At 35.0% G+C, this 18,030-nt stretch overlaps 1 protein-coding gene and 1 long non-coding RNA gene across 8 annotated transcripts in view; one reads left to right on the plus strand and one right to left on the minus strand.

The window, feature by feature from the left end:
• Positions 1–18,030, minus strand: part of rptor (regulatory associated protein of MTOR, complex 1) — a 389,484-nt gene that overhangs the window by 37,815 nt on the left and 333,639 nt on the right. For 5 of the 7 annotated variants that reach the window (XM_077199050.1, XM_077199052.1, XM_077199048.1 and 2 more), the window contains one exon: positions 16,759–16,865. In XM_077199050.1, coding sequence (XP_077055165.1) covers positions 16,759–16,865 — 107 coding nt within the window. The remainder of the gene's footprint in view (positions 1–16,758; positions 16,866–18,030) is intronic. The other 2 variants (XM_077199051.1, XM_077199049.1) reach the window with 1 other exon arrangement.
• On the plus strand, positions 12,460–12,599 carry LOC143706775 (uncharacterized). Its single transcript, XR_013193027.1, has 2 exons — positions 12,460–12,515; positions 12,570–12,599. It is a non-coding gene; the product is annotated as an uncharacterized LOC143706775 (long non-coding RNA).

Consider the following 18,030-nt stretch of genomic DNA (forward strand, 5'->3'; position numbering starts at 1 on the left):
AAAGAAAGAAGAAAGATTAGTTAGAAAGAAAGAAAGAAAGAAAGAAAGAAAGAAGAAAGATTAGTTAGAAAGAAAGAAAGAAGAAAGATTAGTTAGAAAGAAAGAAAGAAAGATTAGTTAGAAAGAAAGTAAGAAAGAAGAAAGATTAGTTAGAAAGAAAGAAAGAAAGAAAGATTAGTTAGAAAGAAAGAAAGAAAAAGAAAGAAAAAGAAAGAAAGAAAGAAAGGAAGAAAGAAAGAAAGAAAGAAAGAAAGAAAGAAAGAAAGAAAGAAAGAAAGAAAGAAAGAAAGAAAGAAAGAAAGAAAGAAAGAAAGAAGAAAGATTAGTTAGAAAGAAAGAAAGAAGAAAGATTAGTTAGAAAGAAAGAAAGAAAGAATTAGTTAGAAAGAAAGATTAGTTAGAAAGAAAGAAAGAAAGAAAGAAAGAATAGTTAGAAAGAAAGAAAGAAGAAAGATTAGTTAGAAAGAAAGAAAGAAAGAAGAAAGATTAGTTAGAAAGAAAGAAAGAAAAAGAAAGAAAGAAAGAAAGAAAGAAAGAAAGAAAGAAGAAAGATTAGTTAGAAAAAAAGAAAGAAAGAAAGAAAGAAAGAAAGAAAGAAAGAAAGAAGAAAGATTAGTTAGAAAGAAAGAAGAAAGATTAGTTAGAAAGAAAGAAAGAAAGTAAGAAAGAAAGAAAGAAAGAAGAAAGATTAGTTAGAAAGAAAGAAAGAAGAAAGATTAGTTAGAAAGAAAGAAAGAAAGATTAGTTAGAAAGAAAGAAAGAAAGAAGAAAGATTAGTTAGAAAGAAAGAAAGAAAGAAAGAAGAAAGATTAGTTAGAAAGAAAGAAAGAAAGAAAGAAAGAAAGAAGAAAGATTAGTTAGAAAGAAAGAAAAAGAAAGAAAGAAAAAGAAAGAAGGAAAGAAAGAAAGAAAGAAAGAAAGAAAGAAAGAAAGAAAGAAGAAAGATTAGTTAGAAAGAAAGAAAGAAAGAAGAAAGATTAGTTAGAAAGAAAGAAAGAAAGAAGAAAGATTAGTTAGAAAGAAAGAAAGAAAGAAAGAAAGAAGAAAGATTAGTTAGAAAGAAAGAAAGAAGAAAGATTAGTTAGAAAGAAAGAAAGAAAGAATAGTTAGAAAGAAAGAAGAAAGATTAGTTAGAAAGAAAGAAAGAAAGAAAGAAAGAAAGAAGAAAGAATAGTTAGAAAGAAAGAAAGAAAGAAAGAAAGAAAGAAAGAAAGAAAGAAGAAAGATTAGTTAGAAAGAAAGAAAGAAAGAAGAAAGATTAGTTAGAAAGAAGAAAGATTAGTTAGAAAGAAAGAAAGAAAGAAAGAAAGAAAGAAAGAAAGAAAGAAGAAAGATTAGTTAGAAAGAAAGAAAGAAAGAAGAAAGATTAGTTAGAAAGAAAGAAAGAAAGAAAGAAAGATTAGTAAGAAAGAAAGAAAGAAAGAAAGAAAGAAAGAAAGAAAGAAAGAAAGAAAGAAGAAAGATTAGTTAGAAAGAAAGAAAGAAAGAAAGAAAGAATAAAGATTAGTTAGAAATAAAGAAGAAAGATTAGTTAGAAAGAAAGAAGAAAGATTAGTTAGAAAGAAAGAAAGAAAGAAAGAAAGATTAGTTAGAAAGAAAGAAAGAAAGATTAGTTAGAAAGAAAGAAAGAAAGAAGAAAGATTAGTTAGAAAGAAAGAAAGAAAGAAAGAAGAAAGATTAGTTGGAAAGAAAGAAAGAAAAAGAAAGAAAGAAAGAAAGAAATAAAGAAGAAAGATTAGTTAGAAAGAAAGAAGGATTAGTTAGAAAGAAAGAAAGAAAGAAAGAAGAAAGATTAGTTAGAAAGAAAGAAAGATTAGTTAGAAAGAAAGAAAGATTAGTTAGAAAGAAAGAAGAAAGATTAGTTAGAAAGAAGAAATATTAGTTAGAAAGAAAGAAAGAAGAAAGATTAGTTAGAAAGAAAGAAAGAAAGATTAGTTAGAAAGAAAGAAAGAAAGAAGAAAGATTAGTTAGAAAGAAAGAAAGAAAGAAGAAAGATTAGTTAGAAAGAAAGAAAGAAAGAAAGAAAGAAGAAAGATTAGTTAGAAAGAAAGAAAAAGAAAGAAAGAAAAAGAAAGAAAGAAAGAAAGAAAGAAAGAAAGAAGAAAGATTAGTTAGAAAGAAAGAAAGAAAGAAGAAAGATTAGTTAGAAAGAAAGAAAGAAAGAAGAAAGATTAGTTAGAAAGAAAGAAAGAAAGAAAGAAAGAAGAAAGATTAGTTAGAAAGAAAGAAAGAAGAAAGATTAGTTAGAAAGAAAGAAAGAAAGAATAGTTAGAAAGAAAGAAGAAAGATTAGTTAGAAAGAAAGAAAGAAAGAAAGAAAGAAAGAAGAAAGAATAGTTAGAAAGAAAGAAAGAAAGAAAGAAAGAAGAAAGATTAGTTAGAAAGAAAGAAAGAAAGAAAGAAAGAAGAAAGATTAGTTAGAAAGAAAGAAAGAAAGAAGAAAGATTAGTTAGAAAGAAAGAAAGATAGATTAGTTAGAAAGAAAGAAAGAAAGAAAGAAAGAAAGAAAGAAAGAAAGAAAGAAAGAAAGAAGAAAGATTAGTTAGAAAGAAAGAAAGATAGATTAGTTAGTAAGAAAAAAAGAAAAAAGAAATATTAGTTAGAAAGAAAGAAAGACAGAAAGAAAGAAGAAAGATTAGTTAGAAAGAAAGAAGAAAGATTAGTTAGAAAGAAAGAAAGAAAGAAGAAAGATTAGTTAGAAAGAAAGAAAGAAAGAAAGAAGAAAGATTAGTTAGAAAGAAAGAAAGAAAGATAGATTAGTTATTAAGAAAGAAAGATAGATTAGATAGATAGATAGATAGATAGATAGATAGATAGATAGATAGATAGATAGATAGATAGAAAGAGATAGATAGATGGATAGATAGATAGATAGATAGATAGATGGATAGATGGATAGATAGATAGATAGATAGATAGATAGATAGATAGATAGATAGAAAGAGATAGATAGATGGATAGATAGATAGATAGATAGATAGATAGATAGATAGATAGATAGATAGATAGATAGATAGATAGATAGATAGATAGATAGATAGATAGATAGATAGATAGATAAGTTCATTAGTACATATAGAATGGTAGTTTAATTGAGTCTTGGGCTTCAGGGAGTTTAGATTTGTGTTGTACACTGCTGGGCCACCGTAGCCTTGGCTCAATTTGAACTGTTGCAATGAAAGTCAATGGGATTTTTATGATTTTTAATATTAATTTTTAAGAAATCTGAAAGTCAAATCAGTCTGAAAAGATATAGCACACTAAGTCAGAACAGTCTGAAGGTCTGACCCGAGTTTGGAGTTTGTAGAGTTAAAGCTCTAGGAGGAGTAGCAGTCAGAAAATTTTGGTTAAGAAAAAGAAGAAGAAGAATAATAATAAGTTTAAATAGGATTTCAGTAAGTTGGCTTTCACAAGCCAACTTAATAATAAGTTTAAATAGGATTTCAGTAAGTTGGCTTTCACAAGCCAACTTAATAATAAGTTTAAATAGGATTTCAGTAAGTTGGCTTTCACAAGCCAACTTAATAAGTTTAAGTACAATATCAGTAAGTTGGCTCTCACAAGCCAACTTAATAATAAGTTTAAGTACAATATCAGTAAGTTGGCTCTCACAAGCCAACTTAACTAGAAAAAGTTCGTCGAGACAAACTTTAAGTTGGCTTGTGAAAGTTTGGACCAGAAAGTTTAAAGAAGTTTAAAGTAGTTTAAAGTTTACATTCGTTTAAAATGTAAATTAGTGTGAAGTTTAAAGTTTAAATTAGTTTATAGTTTAAATTAGTTTAAAGTTTAAATGTTTAAATTAGTTTAAAGTTAAAAGTAGTTAGAAGTTTAAATTAGTTTAAAGTTTAAAGTAGATTGAAGTTTAAATTAGTTTATAGTTTAAATTAGTTTAAAGTTTAAATTTAGTTTGAATTTTAAAGTAGTTTGAAGTCTATATTAGTTGCTAGGGTGTTCTGGGTGGTTGCTAGGGTGTTCTGGGTGGTTGCTATGGTGTTGCTAGGGTGTTTTAAGGTATTTTGGGTGGTTGCTATGGTGTTGCTAGGGTATTTTAAGGTATTTTGGGTGGTTGCTAGGGTGTTCTGGGTGGTTGCTATGGTGTTGCTAGGGTGTTCTAGGGTATTTTGGGTGGTTGCTATGGTGTTGCTAGGGTGATTTAAGGTATTTTGGGTGGTTGTTAGGGTGTTCTGGGTGGTTGCTAGGCAGTTGCTAGGGTGTTCTGGTGGTTGCTAGGGTGTTGCTAGGGTGTTCTAGGGTATTTTGGGTGGTTGCTATGGTTTTGCTAGGGTGATTTAAGGTATTTTGGGTGGTTGCTAGGCAGTTGCTAGGGTGTTCTGGGAGTTGCTAGGCAGTTGCTAGGGTGTTCTAGGGTATTTTGGGTGGTTGCTATGGTGTTGCTAGGGTGTTTTAAGGTATTTTGGGTGGTTGTTAGGGTGTTCTGGGTGGTTGCTAGGCAGTTGCTAGGGTATTTTGGGTGGTTGCTATGGTGTTGCTAGGGTGTTTTAAGGTATTTTGGGTGGTTGCTTGGGTGTTCTGGGTGGTTGCTATGGTGTTGCTAGGGTGTTCTACGCTATTTAGGATGGTTGCTAGGGTGTTCTAGGCTATTTTGGGTGGTTGCTATGGTGTTGCTAGGGTGTTTTAAGGTATTTTGGGTGGTTGCTAGGCAGTTGCTAGGGTTTTCTGGGTGGTTGCTATGGTGTTGCTAGGGTATTCTATGGTGTTTTGGATGGTTGTTATGGTGTTGCTAGGGTGTTGTATGGTATTTTGGGTGGTTGCTAGGCAGTTGCTAGGGTGTTCTGGGTGGTTGCTATGGTGAACTATTTGTGAATTTAAAAGTTCATAAGTGTATGAATTTATGAAAATTCATAAGTGTATGAATTCATGAGTTTATAAGTTTATGAGTTTATGAGTTTAGAGTTTATAAGTTTAAATGAGTAAGAGTTCAGAGTTTATTAATTTATGAGTTTGAGTTCATAAGTGTATGAATTCATGAGTTTATAAGTGGACGAGTTTATGAGTTTATGATTTCATGAGTTCATAAATTTATGAATTCATGAGTTTATAAGTGTACGAGTTTAAGAGTTTATAAGTTTAAATGAGTAAGAGTTCAGAGTTTATTCATTCATGAGTTTGTGTTAGTTTAAAGTTTAAATCAGTTTGAAGTGTAAAGTAGATAGAAAGATGAGTTTATTAAGTTTATAAGTGTATGAATTCATGAGTTCATAAGTGTATGAGTTTAGAATTTAAGTTTAAATTAGTAAGAGTTGAGAGTTTATTAATTTATGAGTTTGAGTTGATAAGTGTATGAATTTACGAGTTCATAAGTGTATGAATTCATGAGTTCATAAGTGAATGAATTCATGAGTTTATAAGTGTACGAGTTTATGAGTTTATATGTTTATGAGTTTAAAAGTGTATAAATTTATGAGATTATAAGTTTAAATGAGTAAGAGTTCAGAGTTTATTAATTTATGAGTTTAGATTTTATAAGTTTAAATGAGTAAGTGTCCAGTTTATTAATTTATGAGTTTAATAGTTTATGAGAGTTTATAAGAGTATGAGTTTATGAATTTAGAGTTTATGAGTTTAGAGTTTATTAGTTTAAATGAGTCTAAAAGTTCAATTTTAGAGTTTATTAATTTATTAAGTACAATAGTTAGATGAGTTTATTAGTTTAAATGAGTCTCAATGGCTCATATAGTATATAGAATGGCAGTTTGATTGAGTCTAGGGCTTCAAGGTATTTAGATTTGAAATTTTGACAGTTTGGGAGTTTGAAAATCTGAACATTCCGCAATGTAAAGTCAATGGGAGTTTTTTCCGACTTTGATCGTCATTTTTAGGAAAACCGTAAGTCCGATCAGTTAGAAAAGATATAGCATACCGAGTCAGAACAGTTTGAGTGTCCGTGCCGAGTTTGGAGTATGTGGAGTTAAAGCTCTAGGAGGAGTTAGAGTTGTAAATTTGAGTAAGAATAATAATAATAATAATAAGTTTAAATAGGATTTCAGTAAGTTGGCTCTCACAAGCCAACTTAATAAGTTTAAGTACAATATCAGTAAGTTGGCTCTCACAAGCCAACTTAATAATAAGTTTAAGTACAATATCAGTAAGTTGGCTCTCACAAGCCAACTTAACTAGAAAAAATTCGTCGAGACAAACTTTAAGTTGGCTTGTGAAAGTTTGGACCAATAAGTTTGAAGAAGTTTAAAGTAGTTTGAAGTTTAAATTAGTTTGAATTTTAAAGTAGTTTGAAGTTTAAATTAGTGGAAAGTTTAAATTAGTTTGAAGTTTAAATTAGTTTAAAATCTGAATTAGTTTAAAGTTGTTTAAAGTATAGTTTGAAGTAATTTAAAGTTGATAGGGTTTTTCTAGTGGGTTGCTAGGGTGTTCTGGGTGGTTGCTAGGTGGTTGCTAAGGTAGTTTAGGTGGTTGCTAGGGTGCTATGGGTGGTTGCTGGGTGGATGCTAAGGTATTTTGGTTGTTTGCTAGGGCTTTCTGGGTGGTTGCTAGGCAGTTGCTAGGGTGTTCTGGGTGGTTGCTAGGCGGTTGGTTGGGTGTTCTGGGTGGTTGCTAGGGTGTTGTAAGGTATTTTGGGTGGTTGCCAGGGTGTTCTGGGTGGTTGCTAGGCAGTTGCTAGGGTGTTCTGGGTTGTTGCTAGGGTGTTCTAACACCTTTTGGGTGGTTGCTAGGGTATTCTGGGTTGTTGCTAGGCAGTTGCTAGGGTGTTCTGGGTGGTTGCTATGGTGTTCTAGGCTTTTTTGGGTGGTTGCTATGGTGTTGCAATGATGTTTTAAGGTATTTTGGGTGGTTGCTAGGGTGTTCTGGGTGGTTGCTATGGTGTTGCTAGGGTGTGCTAGGGTATTTTGGGTGGTTGCTATGGTGTTGCTAGGGTGTTTTAAGGTATTTTGGGTGGTTTCTAGGGTGTTCTAGGTGGTTGCTAGGGTGTTCTAAGGTATTTTAGGAGGTTGCTATGGTGTTGCTAGGGTGTTCTAAGGTATTTTGGGTGGTTGCTATGGTGTTGCTAGGGTGTTATAAGGTATTTTGGGTGGTTACTAGGGTGTTCTGGGGGTTGCTAGGCGGTTCATAAGGTGTTCTGAGTGGTTCCTAGGGTGGTTTGGGTGGTTGCTAGGGTATTCTGGGTGGTTGCTAGGGTGTTCTGGGTGGTTGCTATGGTGTTGCTAGGGTGTTCTAGGGTATTTTGGGTCGTTGCTATGGTGTTGCTAGGGCGATTTAAGGTATTTTGGGTGGTTGCCAGGGTGTTCTGGGTGGTTGCTAGGCAGTTGCTAGGGTGTTCTGGGTGGTTGCTATAGTGTTGCTAGGGTGTTCTAACGCCTTTTGGGTGGTTGCTAGGGTGTTCTGGGTTGTTGCTAGGGTGTTCTGGGTGGTTGCTATGGTGTTGCTAAGGTGTTCTAGGCTTTTTTGGGTGGTTGCTATGGTGTTGCTAAGATGTTTTAAGGTATTTTGGGTGGTTGCTAGGGTGTTCTGGGTGGTTACTATGGTGTTGCTAGGTTTTTCTAGGGTATTTTGGGTGGTTGCTATGGTGTTGCTAGGGTGTTTTAAGGTATTTTGGGTGGTTGCTATTGTGTTCTGGGTGGTTGCTAGGTTGGTCTAAGGTATTTTAGGTGGTTGCTATGGTGTTGCTAGGGTGTTCTAAGGTATTTTGGGTGGTTGCTATGGTGTTTCTAGGGTGTTCTAAGGTATTTTGGGTGATTACTAGGGTTTTCTGGGGATTGCTAGGCGGTTGCTAGGATGCTCTGGGGGGTTGCTATGGTGTTCTAAGTTATTTTTGTTGGTTGCTATGGTGTTGCTAAGGTGTTGTAAGGTATTTTGGGCGGTTGCTAGGGTGTTCTAAGGTATTTTGGTTGGTTGCTAGGGTATTCTGGGTGGTTGCTAGGGTGTTGCTAGGGTATTTTGAGCGGTTGCTTGGGTGTTCTGGGAAGTTGCTATGGTGAACTATTTATGAGTTTTAAAGTTCATAAGTATGAATTCATGAGAGTTCATAAGTTTATGAATTCATGAGTTTCTATGTTTATGAGATTATAAGTGTATAAATTCATGAGATTATAAATTTAAATGAGTAAGAGTTCAGAGTTTATTAATTTATGAGTTTAGAGTTTATAAGTTTAAATGAGTAAGTGTCCAGAGTTTATTAATTTATGAGTTTAATAGTTCATGAGAGTTTATAAGAGTATGAGTTTATGAATTTAGAGTTTATGAGTGTAGAGTTTATAAGTTTAAATGAGTCTAAGAGTTCAATTTTAGAGTTTATTAATTTATTATGAGTTTAATATTAGATAGATAAGTGCAATAGTTAGATGAGTTTATTAGTTTAAATGAGTCTCAATGGCTCATATAGTGTATAGAATGGCAGTTTGAGTCTAGGGCTTCAAGGTATTTAGATTTAAAATTTTGACAGTTGGGGAGTTTGACAGTCTGAACATTCCGCAATGTTAAGTCAATGGGATTTTCAAATGTTTTTTTTCGAGTTTTGATCGTAATTTTTAGGAAAACCGTAAGTCCGATCAGTTAGAAAAGATATAGCACACTAAGTCAGAACAGTTTGAGTGTCCGTGCCGAGTTTGGAGTATGTAGAGTTAAAGCTCTAGGAGGAGATAGAGTCAGAAATTTTAGTGCTCATAAAAAGAATAATAATAAATATATATATAAATATAGCTGCGAGCAGCGATTACGGCCCCAAGCTGGTGGCACCGCAACCCCGGTGCCTTTAGTTACCTAAAGTTTAGTTACCGGGGTGGCGGTACCGCCGGCTTTGGCCCTTCATCGCTGCTCGCAGCTATATTTATATATATATATATATATATATATATATATATAAAAAGCCGGTGGCACCGCCACCCTGGTGCCTTTAGGGTTATTGTGCACGACGTGACACAAAATATCTGCTGGCTATCTGCCGAACGGCTCTGGTAGTTCCGCTTCAGCACTGATGATGTTGTAGAAATAGTGCGCTCTGGTTGGTCTGGATTATTCGGGATTTTTTATTTTATACAGAAATAAGTTATTTATAATTCAGATGAGAATAAAGTTAGTGTTGATTAAAATGAAGGAAAACAAATATATTGATCTGAAATATAGCACATTAATTTTAAATTTATTTAGGTTCAATTACCAAACATACAATCTTAATCTAATTTAAAGCAAACAATACATTTAAAAGATATGGGTTGTATGCACTTTTTTTTAATAAAAAAAAGATATATATCCAAAAAACAAGGCCTTAAAGGGTTAAACTCTTGTCACTGTAACAGACACAATCTCTCTCTCTCTCTCACACACACACACACACACACACACACACACACACACACACACACACACACACACACACACACACACACACACACACACACACACACACACACGTCAAGTCACTTCCATTTTAGATGCAATATTGAATAAGCAGAAAATTCGGATTTTCTGCTCTGAAAATATAAATAAGCATAAAAATTGAATAAGCACTTTTAATATTCTAAACAGAATAAGCACTAGTCGCTAATGAATAAGTACTAGTACTTAATGGAATAGATACTAGTATCTAAAAAATAAGTACTAGAAGCATGAAAATAGAGACTAGTAGGTTAAAATGATTAAATGTTAAAACGGCTTGCCATATTGGCTCAGAGAGAGAGAGAGAGAAAATGACCATATTCAAACCAAAATATCTGACTTCCTCTTGGTCTGAGCTAATGACAGTTAATTAGAAAGTTGTCCGGTTTGATCTGAACAATATGCGTACTGAGTTTTATGATTGTAGGTAAAACTATAAAACTAACCCCCCCACTTTTGTCAAAAGGTGGCGCTACTGAGTCCCTGCACCACGCCCGTTTCTGAAACTTTGCACATGTCTACTGGCTAATAAATGTGATCTGTCTGTCGAGTTTCATGCAATTTCAAGCAATTTCAGGCATGCTAAGAGTCTCAAAAGCATCCAAAAAGAATTTTAAAGTTTGATGCGTTGCCACGGCAACAGTATCAAAGATATCAATAGTCCTTTCACAGGTCTACATCTGCCGTGTATTTACATTATACAGATGAAGTTTGAAGCAAATCGGGTTAAAATAAGAGGGTGATTTCAAAGCATTTTGAAAGTGACACACTTCCTGCTGCCAGTTGGTGGCGCTATAACTTTGACTCACAATAGTCACATCCATGTGATCGGCCTCTTACAACGAACACACTGCTGAAGTTTCATTAAGATCAGCTAATGTATGCTGAAGTTATAACACACTTCCTGTTTCACGTTTCTCGCCATAAATTCGTTTCCTCGCCACGGCCAAACCGTTCGAGATATCAAAAATCCCCTGGCAATTTTTCATCCTCAATGTCTTGACTTCATGCTGACCGAGTTTCGTGGCATTTCTTTGAATTCTCTAGGAGAAGTACTTTAAATTCCATTGCATGCGTTTTACAAACAACCCTAAATAGCCGACTTCCTGTTGGGCTGGGGTAAAAAGTAAGAGCATGAAGTATATATGAACCGAGGAGATCTATATGTGTACCGAGTTTCATATTATTACATGCAAGCGTGTTTGATTTATGGACCAAGTTTTCGGACCCCGTTCCAGGGGGCGCTGTCGAGCCCCCCTGCCACGCCCGGGTACCACCTTCAGCCCGGCCCTGATGGCCGCGGGTTCTGACCTGTGTGCAAAGTTTCAAGAGTTTTCGTGCACGTTAAGAGCCCCAAAAGTGCCCGAATAGTCGTTAGAATAATAATAATAATAATAAATATAGCTGCGAGCAGCGATTACGGGCCCAAGCCGGTGGCACCGCAACCCCGGTGCCTTTAGTTACCTAAAGGCACCGGAGTGGCGGTGCCGCCGGCTTTGGCCCTTCATCGCTGCTCGCAGCTATATATATATATATATATATATATATATATATATATAAACAAGCCGGTGGCACCGCCACCCCGGTGCCTTTGGGGTTACTGTGCATGACGGGCAATAACGTAACCCCGCTTTGACCTTTGAGAAGATGTGTGCTGTAGAGCTTGCATTGGTGTGGGCTCTGCAAAAGTGTGCATTGAGGGCACATATCAACCACAAAGTATGCGTGAGCAACCTTCTGAAACCTAAAATGAAAAATGAGACACCCTACGGTCTCATGGACTTAATGGACACATGAAATAAGTACACAAGTTTGAAAGTTATATGAAGTGTGCCAAGACAGAATATTTGCCTGATCTGATTAGAAAAATAGTTTGTGTGTGTGTGTGTGTGAGGCGTGATTGAACAATGTAGACATAAAAACATACTCCGTCCTTTTGTTCATACAGGACATTATTCAAACTGCAAAGTGTTTACTTATATTTGTGTACAATCGCAATAAAACACAACATTGTGCTTTTGTCAAACTGTACTGCTAAACTACAACTGTCACCCAACCAAAATCTCTTACACACACACACACACACACACACACACACACACACACACACACACACACACACACACACACACACACACACACACACACACACACACACACACATAGTTTAAAAGCAAAAAAATCTTTTGGACATTCATCATATTGCATTGGTTTTCATTTCTTGTCCTCGAACAGATCCCTAATCTGTTTATTTTTTCAGTTACACATTCTAAATTGATTAAAAAAGAAAAATCAAATGTGTTTTTATTTTATACATAAATAAATAATCTATCATTCAGATGAGAATAAAGTTAGTGTTAGTTCAAATTTTAAGGAAAACAAATATATGATATATGATCTGAAATATAGCACATTCATTTAAAATTCATTCAGGTTCAATTACCAAACATACAAATCTCAATGTAATTTAAAGCAAACAATACATTTAAAATATATGGGTTGTATGCTATTTTTTTTATATAAAAAGATATATATCCAAAAAGACAAGGCCTAAACTTTAACAAGGGTTAAACAATCACTGTAACAGACACAATCACACACACACACACACACACACACACACACACACACACACACACACACACACACACACACACACACACACACACACACACACACACACACACACACACACACACACACACACACACACAAAGACAGGGTGTTGCTAGGGTGTTCTAGGGTATTTTGGGTGGTTGCTATGGTGTTGCTAGGGTGATTTAAGGTATTTTGGGTGGTTGCTAGTGTGTTCTGGGTGGTTTCTAGGCAGTTGCTAGGGTGTTCTGGGGGTTGCTAGGGTGTTCTATGGTATTTTTGGGTGGTTGCTATGGTGTTGCTAGGGTGTTTTAAGGTATTTTGGGTGGTTGTTAAGGTGTTCTGGGTGGTTACTAGGCAGTTGCTAGGGTGTTCTAGGGTATTTTGGGTGGTTGCTATGGTGTTGCCAGGGTGTTTTAAGGTATTTTGGGTGGTTGCTAAAAAGAAAGAAAGATAGATAGAAAGATTAGTTAGAAAGAAAGAGAGAAAGAAAGATAGATAGAAAGATTAGTTAGAAAAAAAGAGAAAAAAGAAAGAAAGAGAGAAAGATTAGTTAGAAAGAAAGAAAGATTAGTTAGAAAGAAAGATTAGTTAGAATTTTAAGAAAAAGTAAAATTAGTTAGAAAGAAAGAAAGATTAGAAAGAAAGAGAGAAAGATAGATAGAAAGATTAGTTAGAAAGAAAGAAAGATTAGTTAGAAAAAATATATTAGTTAGAAAAGAAAGAAAGATTAGTTAGAAAGAAAGATTAGAAAGAGAGAAAGAGAGAAAGAAAGAAAGATTAGTTAGAAAGAAAGAAAGATAGAAAGAAAGATTAGAAAGAAAGAAAGATAGAAAGATTAGTTAGAAAGAAAGATTAGTTAGAAAGAAAGAAAGATTAGTTAGAAAGAAAGATTAGTTAGAAAGAAATAGATTAGTTAGAAAAGAAAGAAAGAAAGATTAGTTAGAAAGATTATAAAGAGAGAAAGAAAGACAGAAAGAAAGAAAGATTAGTTAGAAAGAAAGATTAGTTAGAAAGAAAGAAAGTTAGAAAGAAAGATTATAAAGCAAGAAAGAAAGATTAGTTAGAAAGAAAGATTAGTTAGAAAGAAAGAAAGATTAGTTAGAAAGAAAGAAAGTTAGAAAGAAAGATTAGAAAGAAAGAAAGAAAGATAGAAAGATTAGTTAGAAAGAAAGATTAGTTAGAAAGAAAGAAAGAAAGATTAGTTAGAAAGAAAGATTAGAAAGAGAGAAAGAAAGAAAGATAGAAAGATTAGTTAGAAAGAATAGCCAAGGATCACAGTGGTGTAAAAAGCTTGAGGCTAGGACCAACGGCCTAGGAGTTATGAGCAATTTAGTACTTTTGGTTGCTGTAGCGCCACCTATGGGCCAATTGGGGTCATACTCTGATAGGTTGTCCCCAAAAGTGTGGCCTACCATCTGGCCAAGTTTCAAGTCTCTAGGCCTTACGGTTTGGGCTGCACGATGCGTTTTAGGTTTTTTTTTTTTTTCAAATAGCAATTACAATAGGTTTTCAGCACTTCGTGCTTGAACAACTAATAATAATGAGACCTTTTTGACAGTTATAGCGCCACCTATGGTCCGATCTCCATGAAACTTTGCATGCTTCTTCACCATGTTATGACACATATGCTCATCAATTTTTGTGAAGTTCTGAGTTTTTATTTATGATTTATAGGCTTTTGACTGTATTTTGCCACGCCCCTTTTCTAAATGACCCTGTTACAGCCACCCAATTGCAAAATTTCAACTTTTTTTCGATAATTATTGATCTAGAGAGTCCAGAGAATAGGCCTAGACTTGTTTGGTTCCGATCGGGCGAAAAAGAAGGGACTAGTTTGCAAAAGTGGGTTTTGGACAAAATCCGACATAACTTTTTTTATAAAAAGCTTGAGGCTAGGACCAACGGCCTAGGAGTTATGAGCAATTTAGTACTTTTGGTTGCTGTAGCGCCACCTATGGGCCAATTGGGGTCATACTCTGATAGGTTGTCCCCAAAAGTGTGGCCTACCATCTGGCCAAGTTTCAAGTCTCTAGGCCTTACGGTTTGGGCTGCACGATGCGTTTTAGGTTTTTTTTTTTTTCAAATAGCAATTACAATAGGTTTTCAGCACTTCGTGCTTGAACACCTAATAATAATAATAATAAGTTTAAATAGGATTTCAGTAAGTTGGCTCTCACAAGCCAGCTTAATAAGTATACAGAAGAACACTAGTGATGCCTTGCCTTTGGCAAGCACCACTAATAATACGTATGGAGAAGAACACTAGTGATGCCTTGCCTTTGGCAAGCACCACTAATAAGTATGGAGAAGAACACTAGTGATGCCTTGCCTTTGGCAAGCACCACTGATAATAATAAGTATGGAGAAGAACACTAGTGATGCCTTGCCTTTGGCAAGCACCACTAATAATAATAAGTATGGAGAAGAACACTAGTGATGCCTTGCCTTTGGCAAGCACCACTAATAAGTATACAGAAGAACACTAGTGATGCCTTGCCTTTGGCAAGCACCACTAATAAGTATGGAGAAGAACAATAGTGATGCCTTGCCTTTGGCAAGCACCACTAATTATTATTGAATTACACCGGAATGTGCACCAAATGTGTGAGAGACCAAGCCTATCCATAAAAACTGAACCGCATGATCAGTTTTAGTCTTTTCTTGCATTTCACTTCTGTCAAGCTAGACGTATCATTAAAACAGTGCTAACCGCACAGTGAAATGCTAGTTTTAGAGATCCCACTTATTTAGACAAATTGTGAAATAATCAAACTGAAGAATAATATGCAATATCAGTTAATGAAATGTTCAATAGTGAAAAATTATTATTGAATATGGCAATGTTAATGTATTTGGTCTTGGCAGACTAGACATGCTATGCTGCTGCTGCAGAGCAAGTATGAACTTTCTACTGCTAGTAGATATACAGACAAGCTGCTGTGAGCATGAAAGATATGCTGCTACTGCATAAATAGACATAAATCCCGTAGTAGATCTAATCAGGTGAAGTTGGGGAAGATTGAGGATTTCAGATGAACTCTGATAACGCACTGCAGGACTAGGCTTCAGCAAACATTGAACCAGACTATTTAAATGTTGAGCAAACAATCTCATTGGCTGCAGGATCAGCAGAGTCAGCCTACGCCCTCTAGAGTTTCATGAGTGAACTAGATATACAGTTCACCCCACAGATTTATCGTATTGTTCCGAATATAAGACAATGTTTTTTTTCTTGGAAATACATCTGAAAAAATGGGGTTGTCTTATATTCGGGGTCTAAACTTTTACATGTCAACAATACACCCGCAACAATAGTGAGCACCAAATACGTGTAGAACGAGTGTTTCCCCCAGGAATGAAACGCAGCGGAGTCAAACAACTCTCTAAGCAGCCAAGAAATACGGTGTCAGGGTTTAATGTTAGAAGATGATGAGCCCAAAAAGACAGTCTTAAGAATGCTAACAGTCAAAGAAAAGCTTACCACGGTCCTAAAAGCAGCGCTTTGAAAAAACTGACAGGCAAGTGTGTCAGTACGTAGGCGAAAAAATAAATGAGGGGATGCCCATAACCAGAGCCGTCATCCAGCTGAAGGCACTAGAAATCGCCAAAGAGCATACCCACCAGAGAAGGCCCATCATTTCTTATTTTGGCTACATACTGATGCACTTGCCTGTCAATATCCTCGAAGCGGGCGCTAAAAATGATGCAACGTAATGGATTAGCGCTTGCCCTCCGACTTCAGGGAGAAACTGCTGTCTTTTCAGCGCTATGAGATCGGCCTAAGGAAAAAATATTTATATCCCCTGGATCAGAAAATGCGGATCAAACACCTTGTTTTTTTGACATGCCAGCATCTGTCACTGTACATAAAAAAGGTGAGAAATCAGTCATAGGAAAACTAACTAAATGAGAACAGGTTATTTTTATGGTAGCTATGCAACAGTGTTTGTGTGATTGTTGTTGGTAAATTTTTACCAGTATTTAGCCTTCCATACTTTATATACAAAAATAAAAATGACAAATATTCAATATGAACATTACTTTCAAATAAAGTATTTTCTTAAAAAACAAAACAAGATTTGCTCTTCAAAAAGCCTTTTTCCAAAAGGTATATCTTGAAAACGGGGGGTCGTCTAATATTCAGTGTCGTCTTGTATTCGGAAAAATACCGTACTACAGGATTTAGGTCTATGCTCCGGATGGGCCATTCCAAAATATAAATCTTTATTTGCTGAAGCCATTCTTTTGTTGATTTAGACGTGTGCTTTGGATCATTTTCATTCTGAAAGGTTGAAAGTTCTCTTTATTTTCAGCTCTCTTGCAGATACCAGAAGGGTCTGTGCCAAAATCGACTGGCACTTGGCTTGTGAAAAGGCTTGTGGTCTTGCCAGCAGTACTTGCTAGAAAGAGTTGCAAAATGTTGCTCTAAGCATCTTGACAGCCTGCCTGAATAGGTTACTCTTTGTCTTGATTAATTTTGGAGGAACAATTTTTTTTATAATGTCACTTTTGTGCCATATTTCTCCACTTGATGATGACTATCTTCACTGTGATCCATGGAATATCTAATTCCTTGGAATTTTTTTGTAGCCTTCACCTGAGTGATAACTTTCGGCAATAAGATCCCATTGATGCCTCATACGCTTTTTGTGGCCCATGGTTCTTGTAGTAGCACTATTGATATTATTAAATACTTTTTTCATCACAAAAACCAGCTGTTTTTAACAGGGTATGTAGACTTTTTATTTCCACTGTAAATGATGGAGCTACAAAGCTCGCCTGTTTAAGTTGAAGGTGTGTGTTTGTGTAGTACCTGCACTTTCATTTCTCTTTCTGTGTCCCAGATCCGTATGACTCGAACGTCACCTGACGTCATCAAGAGGCCAGTCTCCTGCTCCCAGTCCACCACCATACCTGCACCTTCAAGAGAGTAGGGGAGGTTTCACACATACACACTCAAATATATTTGGACTCCCTGGGCTCTCCTGACACATCTGTTCATTACGATAAAAGATAATACAATCACACACTCATCTGTTTTTCAGAATTATAAAAAATGGATTAATGCATCATAATTTTGTCTTAACACTTTTATGAATTGTGTCATAAAACACTCAATACTGCACCTTTAACCTCTTGACTACCGATTATAGACAGCGACAGTAGACTTAACAAATTTTTTTGGTTGTGTGTTCGGTTTTTAATCAAGACTCCCAATTTTAATGCTCTCATCAGGAAATAATTCACATTTTGGTAGCTGCTTATCCTCATTTAAACTGTTCCGCTGTTATCCGTTATCCGGAGTTGGTTCTCCCTTTGCTGCTATAATAGCTTCCAATTTTAAGGGAAGGTTTTTCATTATAAGTTGGAACATGGCTGTTGGGATGTTCAGACACGAGCATAAGTGAGCACCAGGCATTGATTTTGTCGTTGAAATTTAACCCAAATATGATCAGTAGGTTTCAGGTGCCTGATGTATAAATGTACAAAATGGCCATTGAAATATGTGTACACAATTTCCCATGCACATATCAGGATTTACAAAAAATAAACTAAATAAATGAGTGTGCACCATTCGCACACTCTCTAGACCAATGCTTAAACACATTTGTTAACTGGTGCGAATGAAGTAAACAAAATTATTTTAAACTCTGTTTTCCATTTGATATACAAATTTATATTAAATATGCCACTCTCATTAATGGAATGAATCCCTCAAATTACATCAAATCATTATCCAGAAGTTAAATACATTTATGAGTTGATGCGCTGATTTTAAATACTTTCCTGTGGAATGCTGTTTTAATGGTTTTAATGTTTAAACGACAGAATTAAAATGAGATGGCAAGAGAATTACTTGTCGCATGATATTATCTATTTAATGATATATTCTAAATAGCAAAACAGAAAATATTTTCACGGGAATAAAGATCAATGATGCATGCTTGACTGATCTCATATTATTTTAATTTATTATTGTAATCATAAACACACTGGTTTAAAGTGCACATTACTTTACTATTTACATCAATTTGTTATTCTTCCAGTTATTTACCAATAGCGGCAAATGAATCGGAATTGCCCA

Source organism: Siphateles boraxobius, unplaced genomic scaffold (genome assembly GCF_051911475.1).
Source record: "Siphateles boraxobius isolate OS27281-9 unplaced genomic scaffold, OSU_SipBor_1 41, whole genome shotgun sequence".
Classification (NCBI taxonomy): domain Eukaryota; kingdom Metazoa; phylum Chordata; class Actinopteri; order Cypriniformes; family Leuciscidae; genus Siphateles; species Siphateles boraxobius.